At 37.9% G+C, this 16,457-nt stretch overlaps 1 protein-coding gene across 3 annotated transcripts; it reads right to left on the reverse strand.

Moving 5' to 3' along the window:
- Positions 1–1,325: 1,325 nt before the first annotated feature.
- On the reverse strand, positions 1,326–13,689 carry RABGEF1 (RAB guanine nucleotide exchange factor (GEF) 1). 3 transcript variants are annotated; one of them, XM_010283724.1, is made up of 10 exons: positions 13,505–13,683; positions 11,014–11,180; positions 9,869–9,988; positions 7,716–7,736; positions 6,663–6,829; positions 5,022–5,103; positions 4,085–4,217; positions 3,597–3,688; positions 2,986–3,242; positions 1,326–1,992 (listed from the first exon to the last, which is right to left on the reverse strand). In XM_010283724.1, the coding sequence occupies exons 1-10, from the start codon at positions 13,681–13,683 to the stop codon at positions 1,594–1,596; spliced, it is 1,617 nt and encodes a 538-aa protein (XP_010282026.1). In that variant the 3' UTR covers positions 1,326–1,593. The 3 variants fall into 3 exon arrangements, with proteins under 3 accessions (XP_010282026.1, XP_010282028.1, XP_010282027.1); XM_010283726.1 differs by lacking the exons at positions 7,716–7,736; positions 9,869–9,988 and having other exon boundaries at positions 13,505–13,689; XM_010283725.1 differs by lacking the exons at positions 7,716–7,736; positions 9,869–9,988 and having other exon boundaries at positions 6,663–6,832; positions 13,505–13,685.
- Between the last annotated feature and the right edge of the window lie 2,768 nt (positions 13,690–16,457).

Raw genomic sequence — 16,457 nt, forward strand, 5'->3', positions numbered from 1 at the left:
CACGGATACATTAAATAATATGATTTCTTGTGATCATCTGATTAGCTCATCCTCAGCAGTGGAGTTTTGGGTAAATAGTTATCTCTGAAACACTAGGAATGCATAGTTCATAAGGCTAAATACATCTGATAAAAAGGGACAAATCACAGTTGTGGTCTGAAATTATTGCAGTGCAAATTTAAAATAGTGTTTTTAAAGCAGTGGAAAAGAATAAAGAGGTAGGTATTTTCCTCTTCGATGGTAAGAATTCAACATTGCTTAAGAGTAGTCAAGCTACGTAGCTTTATGTTAGATATCTCAGGTACACAAAACAAGCCATGGCAGACTGGATTAACTGGAAGATATTTAAAATGGTATATAAAATGTTTCACTGGCATAAAAAAGTTATATTGCAAGAGGTTACTTTTTGTGGAATGAGCTATTATTCTTAACTTGAAATACACCGATGAAACTTTTAGTGATTAAGCCGTATTTACCTTGATGTCCAACACTTTAGCAAGGTAACACCCTTTGCTAAAGGGGGGGGTCACTAAAGATCAGAAGACCGATGTTTCATGAAAATAAAGTGCACTTTTCTGCTTAGAGCGATGGCTCATGCTTCTTCTAAAAAGTAGCCTCTTATTATATGAACTTATTTATCTATCAGGATTGTCAAAAAAGCAATCAAGACCTAGCCCCACTGATGCAAATAACTAGGCAACGCCAGCAAGAGAAAGCCACGTTTGGTGCAACTCCTGCATTATCTCCTCCCCACCCCCTTTTTGTTCCACATTATGCAATTTTTAATAAAAATATTTCCTCCTTTTCTGAAGCTTGGCTCTACATTCTCTTCAAAAGTAGTAATATCAGCACTTACGTGCACCACTGAAGGCTGTCAGGTGTACTGACAAAACAGAGAGAACGTTTACATGAAGAAACGTCGTATTTTAAATAACACTTTTTTTTTTTTACAGACATTACAAGACGAGTTTCAAGTTTTCAAATCATTACAATATCCTCTCTGACTGTAATTCATTAGTTATACCATCTAGCTTACTGAAACATTAACAATGTACTTGTGTTTATACTGCAACATGATTTAACTGAAAGGTGCCAAAATGAACACTTTTATATCATTTTCACTCATACACAAGATGCCATGCACAGTTGAGACAGATTTTAAATCTATTTACAATTTTACATATTTTACAATATATATTTCATCTTTACAGCTACAGAATAAATTCAGACTAACATTGGTACCTTTTGAGGTTCTGCTGGAACTCAAATTCTTTAAGTTAAACTAATTATTAAAAACAAGTAAGTGCATGCCTAGAAGGAAGCTTTCAGGAAAGATGTCAATGGACTAGTGTTGCTTAAAAATTACACCGGTTTGTGTAGAAAATTTAAATTCAGTTCAAAAACCCACAAAAGCCTAATAGAAATCTACTTGACTAAAATAAATACAATTCATTACCCTTAACAAAAAAATGTACCTTTAAAAATGTACTGATTTAAGCTCATCTGATTTTTAGCCTTAATTTTACTTCCCTTCCCAAGTAGCAGATAGTACTAGGTGTGGATAACGATGCTTTTCGAAGTTAACACTGATAATTATCCTGCATAAACCTGAGGCTGCAGTGGTGGGGGCAGCTTGTCATTCTCCACATTTTCAGAGTCAATAGCTGCTAAGGCTTGATTTTTTGGTTTTATTTCTAATGGATATTTCTCAACAATATCTTGGACTTCCTTTGTAATTCCATCAGTCCAATCTATTAGGTCTTTCTCAAGCTTCTTGGCTTCATTGACAATTCTTTCCTGTCTCTCATTCAACTGAGATAGTAGGTCTAAGTTTTTATACATTTGCTTAACACCCAGGCACACATCAGGTGAAAAACTGTCAGATTCTTGCTTCTTCGGGGATGTCTGACCAGTCATGAAACGATCAAAATCTTCTTGGCTTAGATTTAAAGACTGAGCATCAAGTTTTTCAATGAAGGCCACAGCACAGCACTGCAAACAAAACAGAGTGAGTATCATTGCAAGCTACAGATTGGAACTTATGCATTCTATTTTTTTAATCCTGTTGTTAGACCAGTAACTGGTTATTTTATTTAATGCCTAAAGACCTTTTACAGATGCTAACTACATCAGACAGTTCACATGCCTCTCTTCTCTCCCCAAAGTTTAAAGAAGTCAAAAAACTGGAGAACGATACAGGAAGACACCGTTTCAGCGGAATGGTACTGAGTCACAGGATAACATCTATTACAAACCTCAGGTCACTGCATCTTGGAGGTGAGAGACCAGAAAGAACAAGACATGACAACTAGAGGAAAGCACTATATTAATATTTAATAATCTAATCAGCAGAGATCTGCTACGCTCTCTATTCATTTTCAGAAGGAAGGAACGCCAAATGCTCATCTTACCTTGTGGATGCTCTCCTCCTACTGAAAGGAATTTTTATCATTCCAAGTATTTCATTCAACTACGTATTTTCCCTCCAGCATCGCTTTACAATGAAATGCAGAGAAGCCAAGTTCATAATCATAATTCCTTCTAATATAAACAAGCACACCAATAAATGCCTCCTGCAGAAGCTTTACAAAGCCTGTTCACCTCCACACACTAATGGCCTAGTTCTGCAGTCCCTTCCAGAGATAAGTTCTCATGATCTTAAATATGGAACTTGGTATCCATAACATCTGCATAGTCCAGACTCAGGATTTGAGGAACAGAAAAAAGTATTTTATCTCTTTACAGAATAAAAATATACCCAAGTCTTAGCATCAGACTGTTCAAATAAAGGGTTTAATATTATAAAGAAAGCAAAGCACTGACTGGTTTGGAAAACAGATAAGGAAGAGGAAGGAGATATAAAGCAAAAAAGCTTTCTGTACTCTTAAGTGACCTCAACCACTATTTGAAGAGTAGTTTTAATTCCTACATCCAAATAAAAGACAATTTTCTTGTATGAAATGTCAACACTATTCCTGCACTTACCAGATTGGTAAAATAGTAGCCGTCTTCTCCTGTCATTAACCTGCTTGGATTACAGAAGCGTGTTATATACTGGATGTTAGACTGCAGGCGGGGTGGGTTTCCCTTCAAAACAATGTATATAAGTGTTGGAAGAAAGTCATCAGCAGAAGCTGGTTCATTTTTTGTGATTTTAATAGCATTAAATATATGCTTGCTGCACTTGGTGATGCATGCTAACTTATCACGAGGGACACGCTTTGAATCCATTTCAATAATATCTGTAAGATAAAAAAGTTCTCAAATCATTAAAACCATATTAATCAGACACCTGAATGAGTAGGACAATACTAAAATTGCATCATTTTTATCTGTAGTCCTTGATGTTCCATAAAAGTATCTGTTTATTCAACCCACTCTCGGTTCGGTCTAAGTATCTGAAATAGATCAGCTAAGCCTAAACACTTCTGCGACAGAAAAATTATTTCCACTTCACAGATGATCTACTAGTCCAATACCACAAAGACTACTGCAGATCTAAAAGCCTGGACCCCCTTCTGATGACAGCAGAAAATAATCTCTATGAAGAAATCTGAAATTTAAAGCTGTACACATAAACTTCATTGTTCACAAACCTGTAATTGCTTTTACAACCATATCGGAGACTTCTGGAATTTCTTCATTGACAGGAACACACAGCATTTGTGGAGTTACCCAGTGCAAAGCCCTGTGACAAGAAAAAATGGTAAATTCTGTGTCGGTAACATTCAGGTGTTTGAAACCAGCTGCTTCTTGAATTCAATGCACAAGGAGTGCTTTGTGTAAATGAGGCACTAGTCCAGTAATAAGCTAGTTTATTCCACTGAAATATTTGTTTCCAGAAAAAATATTGTCTTTTTCTGCTATAATTTAACAAAAGCACACCAATTAGTTTTCCTAGCATAGCAGCTTTCATTATTTATTCTACTCATTACTTCTGTTTCTTAAATAAAGTGTTTTTAACTCTTTCTAGTTAAAAAGCTTGCCATTTTTGTATGTACAGCAAAATATTTTTAACATGCTTGATTTGGAGCTTATTGACAGGACTCTGTATTACTCAACCATTTTTCTTTCAAAGACTTACCTGATTCTCTTTTGGACAGCAAGATCTTTCTTCTCATCGTCAGTTGTTTCAGGGCAAAAGACATATTTATACTGTCGAGTCATAATGTATTTTTCAATCTGATCCATTGCTTTCTCAACTTTTTCTGGGGGCACTGAAAGGTACAAATCCCATCCCCATTATTTTAATACAGTAAATGAAGTACTCCATGGCTCTTTTGAAGATTTACTACAGTTTGGTCCTAATATCACCAAATCAGTACTACTGACTTGAGCCAACCTGAGTTAATAAAGAATGGATATAATTGGAATATTTTCACTCTCTACAGAAGTAAAAATACCATGGTGAGAACACCACAGGGACATGCCAAAGTAAGTACATGCACAGGTTCACAATGAAGCATGTTCAACACACAAATTAGGTTCCGCTGCTCGTAGCTTACAAGAACATTTCTCGAAAGTACAGTCTTTGAGAATAAATCCAGCGAGGTCTTCCAAGTCCTCTGTTCCCATTTATGTCTAAAAAAAATCCCTGGGTATGTTTAAGCTGTGCCACTTACATACCAGGCACATAAAAGCAGCGGGCAACAGAAGCACTCCCCTCTCACTGGCTTCCAGTGCACTACAGTGTACTGTAAGGCTCACAGCCTGTTAATTGCGTTGAGGCTACACTTTCAACCTCAGTTTTAAACAAATAGTATTGAATTTAAAACAAGAAATTAACTGAACCACATTTAATTGAGAGTTTAAGAAAAACCTGTAAAAACAAGTAATTTAGACCGCAAAACTTCATAGAACTGGTGCTGCTGGGAATAGTTCTAACTACGGCACTAGAATTTGTTAACAGCATTTCTGAGCACTGGTTAGGAATGCTTTGTTTTTACTTGAAAATGCAAGAGGCTTTATCCTCAAAACATTACTTTTTCAGCAGTAAGACAGGAGGAAGAGGAACATGATACCTTTCCAACGTGTCTGTAACTTTTCTGCTACATTTTGATAGAAGTCCTGGGCACATTCAGATTGCTCCTCAATACTTAAGTCCTGTAACAGAAAACTGATTAAGTATGCACGTGTGGAAAAAAGAGCAGCAATGCCTCTGATGGGTTTTTTTTTGTTTAAGGAAAGCATCCAGCTGCAGTAACAGTCTGAGAATGCAAATATATCGTCAGAGGTGTTTACATTGGCTAAATTATATTCAAAAATATGAGGAACCGAGACATAGCTGCTCTTTAACATGTGAAAGGCTTACGTTTATTTGCTGAACAGATGTGTATTAGCAATGGAATTGGACAGGAGCAGTGCCATTTTCCCCAGACACATCTGGGGAAATGGTGAAAAAATAATGTAGGCTATTAAGCAGAGCATTTGCTCCCAATTTTGTCTCTAACTTTTTAAAAGATTGTATACAGTATACCAAAAAACAAAGAATATAAATAATATATTGGAAAGAATATCTATACAATAAACCCTTCTAATGATAAAGTTACTATGAAATACATTCACAATGTTCTTTGCGAAACAACATTGTCCTTTGAGCATTAACCGAGCTACTGAAGAACAAAATGGAGGTTCGAAGGGTTAAAAATTAACTTTACTGATCAAGTCACTTTTCACCATTAAATGGCGGCATAAAAACATAAGTAAAAAAAAAAAATGGAGAGAGAACTTAATTTCTGAATCCTCCAAGGCCAAAAACTAGACGGTTACCGTGAACACAAAGTCTCAGTTCTGATAGCAGCACTGCATTTTAAGCCTTGGGTAGTAGCAAATTGTATGTTTTGAGAAAGACTTCTTTTTGACTAGCACAAACTACCAAGGGGCCAGGAAATGAGAGTACTTTCAATGTTTATAGCCAATAATAATAATACACTATTTTCACAAACTCTATGCTTAGAATGAATCAGTTCTAAAAGAAAAAAAAACTTTAAAATGTTTTCAAAATGGAGGGCATGTAAAATTCCATCAGTACTCTGTTTAATTTCCAGTCCAATTTGAGGATATAATTTGCATAACTAGATACTAACCAGGAAAGGGGAGGGGGGGAAGGCGTGCTGAATACTGACTCATTTCAACCATAGGTGGCACTACATACACATTAATATTTCAAGAACATTAAATTTTTTATATGGAGAATGCTATAACCCATATTAAAAAAAAAAACAAAACCCACAGTCAAGTTCCCCTTACACAAAGGAGACATGTGGTTTGATACTTTATTATCTTTAAGACTTTGTAGACTTAAGATATCTAAAAACTCATTATGTAATATATTATAATTTCCGTAAGTCCTAGTTATCTAGAAAGTTGTTTGTTCAGCAGACATTTTATCTTTCCGAACTAATTTATTCAGGATGCAAAGGAAAGTTCTCTCAAGACACCTGAGATACTGGGGTTTGAGGGTTTCTTTGGTCATATACTGTACCAAAAAGGAAGGCATTCAGAATTTAAGACTGCCGCTAGATTTTCATTTGACTAAGCATATCAGCTGAAGACTCCTGTATACAATATACAAAAACCAAATTGCTGGAAGAAAAGCAGCATTTTATCCACCTCTCCCTAATTTCCCCATTTTATTTATGTAAAAGGCATGCAAAACTTACCCTTTTATGATTCATTGTGTCCAAAAATAGTTTACATTGCTTATAGATATCTTGTCCAGGTTTATGATATGTCTTGAGAAATTCTATGAATTCCTTGGATACTCGATCTGTCTCGATGCTAGCCTGCCTGTTTATAGAAGGGCTGGGAGCCTTGGCTTCTTGGATCTCTGCTGGGAAAATTTGGGCACATCAGATTAGCTTTGTTACACTGATGGGTGAATTCAGGAAGAGTTTAACATGTGTTAAAATTTCAGGTTTTTTTTTTTTCAACTGTGCAGATGAATAAGCATTTATTTCTCAAGCTTTACCCGGGAAATGCTGGATTTTATTAAACAGAACTCTAGGAAACAGAATGTTCCAGTGAAACATTTATAGCCACACCCCCATTTACACTAATGGCCTTTTTATATTAGCAAATTACTGTAACACAGATTGGTTTTCCGGTTTCTTACATTTTCATTCCCAAGTAAGATATCTCCACATAAGGTCAAGGCTTCCAGATAGGATTCTGCAGCAGTTTAAGATAATGGAGTGGTCCCTTTTCCATCCTCCCTCACCTTCACACTCCTGCTCCTTTGCTTGCACCAACACAAGTATTCATTCAGCTGGCTCATGAACTAGCTCAGGGAGCCGTAGTTTGGGGCAGTCCTAGCCAGAAAGCAGTGTTTCTTACGGGGTTATTTTTCCGCTTGCTCAGCTGCCCAGGCCGGCTTCCTGCCGGCTCACAGGAGCAGCAGCAGCACGAGACAAGGGACGGGAGCGTGAGGCTGCTGCAAGGGCGGCAGATGCCACAGAATCGCTCCTGCAGTGTAAATGAGAACTTGGCCGTTTGTGTTTCGGCGAGAGCAGAAGCACCGCATCTGTCCGAGGAGGAACCTGCTCGGCACTCAAGGAGGAGGCAGGAACACGGACTGCTCACAGCACTGGATGCAAGTTTATAGAGCTGCAACCACAGGGGTTTTTCCACACAAACACATTTGATTTTCCAAGGTATACGCTGCAAGTTAATCGTACCGATCCAATACCTTCACTACCCAAGTTTAGTTCACCCACCTTTCAACTTGCCAGCCAACACTGTTCAAAATGAAGGATTGAATAGAGATGATGTAAATGAACATGATGAAAAGCAAGCAACAAAGAGACAGAAAACATGAAAATATTCATGATCAACATGATACAATCATATGTTTCAACCCAAAAAGACTAACATGCACAACAACAAAAGAAATTTTGCAATTAGCATACATGCAAGAACTCCAAAATAAAAGGAAAATAAATGGGATTAGTATATTTAAATTGCCACATTTAATTTGAACTTGAGGCAGCTTATGAGTTTTGCTGTTGCTGTTATTTGTTGTTATATATATAAGAGATCCAGCACTATAGTAAATTCAAAGCCGTATGATCCAGTGACTAACAAACACCGATCATTTGACCAAAGCACAAGACTCATTAGGACCTCTACAATTCAGCATAACCTTCGCTGGATAATTTGGTCAGATACCATTAGAACATTTATAGTATTGAAGTGATAAGAATGGAAAAGGTTTTACAAATATTTACATTCCAACTGTAGCAATAAAAATAGGAAGTGCAAATCGATCTCCTTTCTAGTTACACAAGAACACTTTTTCCACAGGGGTTTTCCTCTGACATTCTTTATACCCAAGATTCAAAGTAGAATGCCTGTACAGTATACAAGCTGAACAGCAACCAATGCTAAATGTTGATCTAAATTTGTTCCACTTAATGTTACATAACCAGGAAGAAGAGAGCATAGTTTTGAAATAACAAAGAAAGCAGGTACACTTTTGAAAGGGTAGAATCATAAGATACTTTTTCCACAATTGATTACTGACTTCATTTTAAAGAACAGGTGAAGATCTATTTATTTGTTTCAACACTGAGTTCACTGTATTGTAAAAATAAAGAACCTCATTCCAGTCTTTGAGCTTAAGGAATATGAATATGTTTTTTTCAGTCACAGGTTTACCAGAGATTATTTTTTTAGTGAGGAGAGAGATGTAGTCAACTGAGGCAGATTACTGTTAGTGTAGGCATTAAAAAAACTGAATGTTAAAATGAACTTTTTAATGAGTCACACCAAGAACTACATGCAGTGACTCAGAAATGTTGAAACCTCATTAATATCTGCATTGAAATCCTGATTAAAGGAAAATGAATCTGTACAATATGCACCGATTACTAAGGACTGCAGGAGCAAATGTACTTTCAGCAATAAAATATTTTCAGCTTTGTCATGTACTCTAAAAGAATTAAGTCCAACTAGAAGAGGCTGATTACAGAAAAGAAATTCCATCTGAACAAGTTAAAGAGAACCTAGTAGAGAAGATATGCCAAAATGAAAAGGTAGAGTTAAGAAAGGATCACCTTTACAAAGCATAAACACTATTAATATTAAAAATCTTTCTCAAGGCATTCTACAAAAATGCTAGTTGTCACAGCAGAACATTAGCACTCCAGTGATTCACTATGGTTGTGCCATGGTCCTGGATCTGAGTCCAAGTAAAGAATATAAGAGAAGTGTTGTCATTAGCTCTGCTACACACACCCATTCATCATCTTCATATGACTTGCAAAATAAAGAACAGTACATCTTCAAATTTCTTTAGTCAACAGAACACGTCAGAATTGCAAAGAAATAACATAGGACAAGATCCTAAAGCTGTTTGCACCAAGGGTTTTGGTGTCCTTTTGGTTTAAATGAAACCAGTATGTCCTCTCTTGAATTGCAATTGTCATTTTGATTAATGTAACAAATTATGTTACAGATGTTTTGAAAATGCACAAGTTCTTGACGTGTGAACTATTAAATTGAAATAGTTTCAATTTATAATCAGAATTAAAATGGCAATCTGGAATTTTTTTAATAGAAATATGAAGCAGCACAAGATCTAGCTACTTCTTACAACATTCTTATTTTTTTGAAACTGCATAATCCTTCAGATGTCATGCTAAGGTAGAGCTCAAAGAAGCTTCAGCTTTATTCCTATACTCTCCCTACCAAAAAGCAATGAATTAGAGACTCAAGTTCACCTCAAGATGCTAGACTGGCTTTTATCATCTTCATATTCAACAGCACAAGTTAGAACTGGCACAACCCTAGTTTGTATTTTGCAAAGCCCAACTAAGAACTAAGCTTACTATAATCAAGCAGACAGCTTGCTCAAGCTGTACTGCATTACCTTCAGTAGGGGAAGCCAGTTCCCAGGAGGGAGTAAATATCTCCTTCAAATCCCTGAGAATGTTATCAGCATTTCGCTCCCTCCCAAGCTGTCCTTGCTTAACGATTTTCTCTTGAGCCACTGAAATAAATGCAAAAGCAAGCCAGACACCAAGAGCAGGAACATGTCAGGAGAGATGGTGAAGGAGATAAAAAAAAGAAAATATGGAGAGTGAGAAGAATGAACATAAAAAAAAAGTTTCTAATACATAGCTGAATGCCTCATTTAGCCAGCTGCTGCCCATGCACCAAGACAAATTCTAAGATGAAATTCAGACATATTTAGAATTTCTTATTAAGGAAATGCATTGTCTATAAGGCTAGGACACATTAATGTTGCTTTTTCTTCTGGAATGTCTCCTCCACAGTCTAACATTTTCTGTTGTTTGCCCACGAAAGCTATTACTATGCAAAGACATCAGTGCCATTAATCATTCTTACTTGTAACACATGCTGTAGAATAAACATTTAGCCAAGCACAATATTCACAACCCACATATGCACAAACACTACAAGCTTCCTTTCACATTTATTTTCATTTAAAGGCACCCTGCTTACACATTCCAATTTTCCTGTTAAAGCTGTTGAAGCGATCCACTATGGCAGCATCATCTGACACTTTATATCAGCATTTCTCTCACATTTGGACATATCAGTTTGAGGTGACGGATAGCCAGCACCTTTTCTCATGCCTTCCTCAGGAAGAGTTCCCCTTCAAGTCCTAAACCACAGTACCACGCTATGGTTGACTAGTGAATCTAGCAAGAACGTGCATCATACAAAGAAGATACTTCTACTCAGCAGTGCAGTAGACCACCACCAGGAACACATTTCTACTACTACACTTTAGTGGAAGAACTCCTGTATAACTAACACAAACACAGCCACAGATTTAGAAGTGCGCCGTTCTATTTAAGAGATTGTTTGCTATCACCCAAAAGCTCACGTTTTCAGTACGACTTCACATATCGCTCTCCAGAAGCATCATTATTGCAACTTTTTAAAGTCACGTCACAGAGCATTACTCTGCCTTTTAGTATAATACATGTATCAAAAAAAGCTTTTCAACATAACATGTTGTACAGAACCATTAAAGGAGACAGTTACCCTTCTTAGCGCCTGTTCTGGAAGAAGCAATGAAGAACTTCTTCACAGTAGTGACCTTTCGTGTTTTCTCATTGGTTTTCTTCTCTTCAAATTTTGAAAAGGTCAGTGACTGTGCCCCTTGGGTACTCTGACTACTGGCATACGCTTCTTCCTCCTCACGCTGAAGCCTGGAATTAGAAAAAGGCAGGTCTAATTTAAGTGCCTAAAGCAGCACAAATAAGCTAGTCTCCTGTGCAAGAAATTAGTTACTCATTTGACACGCTAATTCTCCTCTATACCCATCTTCATTTCTTGCTTCCTACCATGTTGTAATGGTGAAAGTGGGGGAAAGCTTAAGATGGCCAGGGAGGATTACATAGTAAGGTCAAAAGGGAGGAGACAAGTATAATCATGGTCACCTTCCCCTCATGTCACAGCCCTGAATTCTACAAACAGGTAAAGGCGAGGGGAAAGACTGCAGAAGCATTTCCAATAATCAATTCAGTCACCTTCCTCCCTGCATCCTGTTCAGAGTTTCACCATCTATTACCACAGACCATCATTTACCGTCTTACCGAAGACAAAAACCATGTCTCGCAGCTGAGCAAGTGAAATACCCTTTCACAATCTCAGAAATATTCTGAGAGACGTTACTGTTGTCATAACTTGTTTTGAAAGTCTTGGTAATACATAGGCTTGATTGAAAAAATGAGGCAAATCACTTTACTGCAACATTGATGGGTGTTTTGCAAAGACCAAGCCCATCTTTTAATCTACGTGTACAAAGTAGGGGAGGGCAAATGTACTCATCTTTCAATGGCTACTTTTCTTCCTACACAGGAGGATTAAAATAGGTTAAATTATATTGCCCTTCAAGATGCTAAAAGGTTGAGCAATTTTCTTTGAAAATCCATCCAGCTCAGGATGGACCACAAATGGTCTTGCATTTGTAATCTCAAGGAAGGAATTGAGTCTTATCTGTGCTGACAAGCCTGCCTGTTCACTACAGCAAACAATCACAGCTTATCTGTTCCTTTAGCATCTCCCTATTGAACAGGTACTTATTAAACAATTCCTTAAATGCCCCATTTTATTGTACATAGATTTTATAAGATTGACAGCGTAACTATCTGCTCTAGTAATACTGAAGTCCTTAATAACTGTTTAAGCCAAATTTATGGCACAGCAAAAAAATTACATGTCCTCTGTACTGTACTCAACAGCTTACCTGGCACCTTCTGATGAGGCTAGAAAAGATTTCAAGCACTTCTTTTTACCTGTCTTGCAGTTAATCAGTTCCAGTGCCAGACAGCAAAGAGAACTTTAAAAACAAACTACTTCAAGGCCTAAGGTAAGAGGGCCTAGGGTAGTTAGATACCAGAAAACTTGGGGCTTCCAAACCATAACCATGAGTTTGGACCCAACTCAAGTTCAGAGAGCTTCCACAGGTGTCACCTTCATGAGGCAGGCTGATGTGAACAGTGCAATCAATGCCTTTCCCTGCCCTCCCCCAATGACCTTGGTTAACGTATCACTAGGTAAACTCAAGTTTCCAAAGTGTTCCAGACACGACTGCAGACACGCGTCTCAAGTCGTTCGCACTTTTTCCTAGAGTTCTGGTATACACCACTAACACAGTAAGGTAAGCATACATAGAGAATCTGTGTCAATGTGAACAAACATCTTGGCCAGCTCAAGTCAACAGCCAATCAACTCTTAACACACAGCTAGATGCTCCTCCATCTCAAGAGTTCACATATTGCTGAAACAGTTAATTCTGAGTGGATGTCATGTAACTCACACCCAGAAGCGACACAAAGGACAGCTGTAGTACAAAAGAGGATGCTCGAAGTTTCTCAGGCAGTGGATAACGCTTTTGCTTTTTACTCAAACCCAACAAAAAGCAGTTGTAGCTGCTCATATTTTCTCACTCAGTCGTAGGTTTCCACGATTTTCAGGGTCAAGCATTTATCACACTAGGAAAATGAGACTGTTTTGCAGAGAAAATACAGGCTTAGAAAAACTACCTGAATTATTAAAGCTAAAGCTTTGATGCTTTTGGGCTTAACCTCGCAGAAGAATGACTACGGACACAATTTTTTTAATCAGTAGCTGAAATGTAAAACCATTGTGATGGCTATATTCAAGACAATAATTGTGGTCTCCAGAGGCAGAGGTATTTTAATCAAAATTGTCATTTTCACCCTTCCAACCGCTCGTTAGAATTACAGACTTCAGTATGCAAATTAGGTCAAAGTATTTGTTTGAGGGTGGGGAGATGTTTACATTTGTTACTTCACAGACTTTCTTTTGAAACCTCTTAAATTAGAATGTCATAAATATTCATCTTTGCATCAAAAGGAAGATTTTAATTCCTGATGGAAAAGGTCGAGTTTGAGAACTTATGATGCAACTAAGCCAGAGCAAATAGGATTAGAAAACAGGAGATAGGAATAGTATTTAGTGAAGTCACCCTACTGTAAGAGATAAAGGAAGAAAGAGGGCTCTTTACCGCTCTGCCAGCTCCCAGTCCTCTTGAATCTGTTTCTGCCTGGCCTTATGGTATTCCTCTCTCCAGCACTTGGAGCAAAACCCCTGCCAAGCAGGATTGCCATAGTAACCACATCCCTTCTTGCACAGGAGCTCTGATTGATCAACGTGAATTCCTCTGCGTTCAGATTTCAGGTTCATTTTCTTCCTGTTAAAAAAGGAAAGGGTTAAAGACAGAAGCATGATTAACAGCCTACTAGAAATAATTTCTTTCTAGAAGACAAGCCTTCAAAAGAAGTCACCTGTTTTAACTAGTGAATAGCTCCGTAACAACAAAACAAGGCCACCGGAGGAAGGACACATATATAAAATAAGCACGCAGCCCCAAAAGCCAACTGCAGCATCAGCATATGCTTGCACAGCTTTGACCTGCCGACAGTACTAGACAGCTGGCCTGGAAAGCACAAAGCAAAGGAGGGGAAAAAAGAAATACCGAAAGTTACAGTCACCACCGAAGAGAAGCAAGCTGGGTAAGAGCCAACATGAAAATACATTTGTATTCAGGCTGAGACTGTCTCTGCAAAGAATCACTGGCGAGACTTCAGATAACAACTATGGCCCCAACGAATACGTCTTCACAGCACAGTGCAGTATCACGGCTCAGCCGGCGCGGTACGTTAACATGGATGAGGTGCACTTCCATTTCCTTCAGTACTCCAGTTACTTCAGAGTTTAGCTGGGCATCTACAAAATTTGTATCTCGTGACTGCGACAAAAAGATTTATATTCATGCCTACACCACCACTGTGTGGAGCCTGTCCTCCAACGACCCAGCAATCCCCTTTTTTTTTTTGACTGAAAGAAATCATCCCACCTGCCAGCTTGCTCTCAAAAGGCATTTCAACTGCTTCATTCTAATTCTAAATGCTGGATTCATTTTGGGAGAAAAGCGGCACAGGATCACCTGCGCTCGCAAGCGTAAGGTCCGCAGATTAAAACATCAACGTTTGGATTGCAACATCGACATACACAGACACTAGCAATATCACAGCAAGGCACTACAAAGCAGGTCTCGGTCACCAAATCCAGCCCCTTTTTCTTCCTTCGATCCCCAGCAGCGAGCGCGTCGCATAAGCTGAGCGAGCACCTTAGCAATTCGGTTTCTTGCTCTCTCATTCGTACCCAAAGGCACCTCTAGGACTTCCTTCCTCTGTCAGGAAAACCAGAAGATTTTTAAGCCTCGCAGCTTGAATACCCTGCCCTCCCTCCGGCACATTATTTAAGATCAGAATACACGCTGAGAAGCAACATACGGGAAGATGAAAAGCCATTTTCTTAAACTGAAGAACGTCAGTAACTGTCAGGGAAATCTTGTTTTCCCTTGAGATTCATAACGACCCTTACGTTCCTATGTGTGAGGAACCTGGATCTCTGGTTGCTCATGCTTCTGCCCAGCAGAGGTTACTCGCCGCCGGAAGCTCTCGCACTCAACAGTCTGAGGAAGAGCCCCAAACTCTTCTCTGGGTCATCCAGTGGAACAGATGTGAGATGCAAAACCATCATTATCAAAGATCGTTTGCTACTACAGGAAGTAACAGCCATTTTGTTCCAAGCTAAATTATGTAAGATCAACCATTTAAAAAAACTGATAATGTTTTACATTTCCCATTAATCTAAGCAGGTTATTTTAAGTAAAGTGACGGGAAACATGATTCTCTCTGAAAGGGGCAACAAATTAAATATTCTATTTATCTATGTAAGTATTAACACTCCTTTCACTAACATCTTCTCTGTCTTTGAAAGAAGTAATGAGTTTCTAAAAATAATCTAAAAATGGTTTCATTGTAGAGACCTGTATATTAAAGAAAGCAGTTTCTTAATGGCACAATTTATAAAGACACATTTTCTCATTTATATAGACAGTGAGCAGCTGAATATTTTCTCTTCTGTCCTACAGAAATGTCTGACAATTGAACAGACATTAATACACTTCTGCAAAGCAAAATTTAAAACAAACAACTAGATTTTAAATATTAGAGACCATTTTACTTCAATCCCATCTGGACAAATTAACAGGGGAAAATAAGTACATTGCCTTCACAAAATTAGTTTCTGTACTATCTTCATTTTTTGATTCCTCAAGTAAGGTCTTTATGTTGACTGTAACAGTACAGGGATCTGCTGACTGACAATCTAGCAGAAATTAAACATCAAATTTTTGTAAAGCATTTTGTAAGCAGGTCTCATAGTAGCAAGATTTTTTTTTTTTTTTTTTTGCATTCTTTCAGGAGAGGTTTGTAAAGAGCTGTAAAACCAAACCACTAGAAAGCAAGTTGTTCTGTTTCCTCCCCTTCGAGTATTTTCGATTGCAGTTACACCAGTTTCAGATCCATGGACAAAAGAGGCCATCCTCAATCAACAGGAAGAAATCTCACGCAGCACTTAACGCGGAGGCTTTCTGCTTCCTTTAAACACCACGTGTTTATGGCCATATGCCATTACAAAAAGAGTTTCACAGCCAATTTTTGCAGGTCAGCATTTACGTTTCAATGAACAGAACAACTCAACAAGTTACAATAAACTGAACATGAAAAATCCATCTCAAGTCAACTTTCTGTGACTAAATCACTGTGTACTTTATGATCTTCCATTCCTAAAAATGTTTTGTTGGAATTTTTTGAGTGTCCAAAATGCTTTTTTTTCTTCCACTATTCCCTTCTCTCCCTTCCACTCCAGCTAAAGGTGTATCATTCTTTATTCAAGGATCAACTCCTCAATGTATTTGCAGTCACACCACTTATTTTGTGTGATCAGACCTCTTTCTTTCATTCATGTCCTGAATGCATGACCTGTTCAAAGCTCACTTCTAGTAACATAATCCAAAAGAAAGAACAAATTTGTTGTTCTTCTGGAGTCGGAGAGGTAGGCAACTCTGAAGAGCTTTCATAGTGCCTGACCACTGAGGATGCAGGAAA

The sequence above is a fragment of the Phaethon lepturus genome, unplaced genomic scaffold (genome assembly GCF_000687285.1).
Source record: "Phaethon lepturus isolate BGI_N335 unplaced genomic scaffold, ASM68728v1 scaffold18893, whole genome shotgun sequence".
Lineage (NCBI taxonomy): Eukaryota > Metazoa > Chordata > Aves > Phaethontiformes > Phaethontidae > Phaethon > Phaethon lepturus.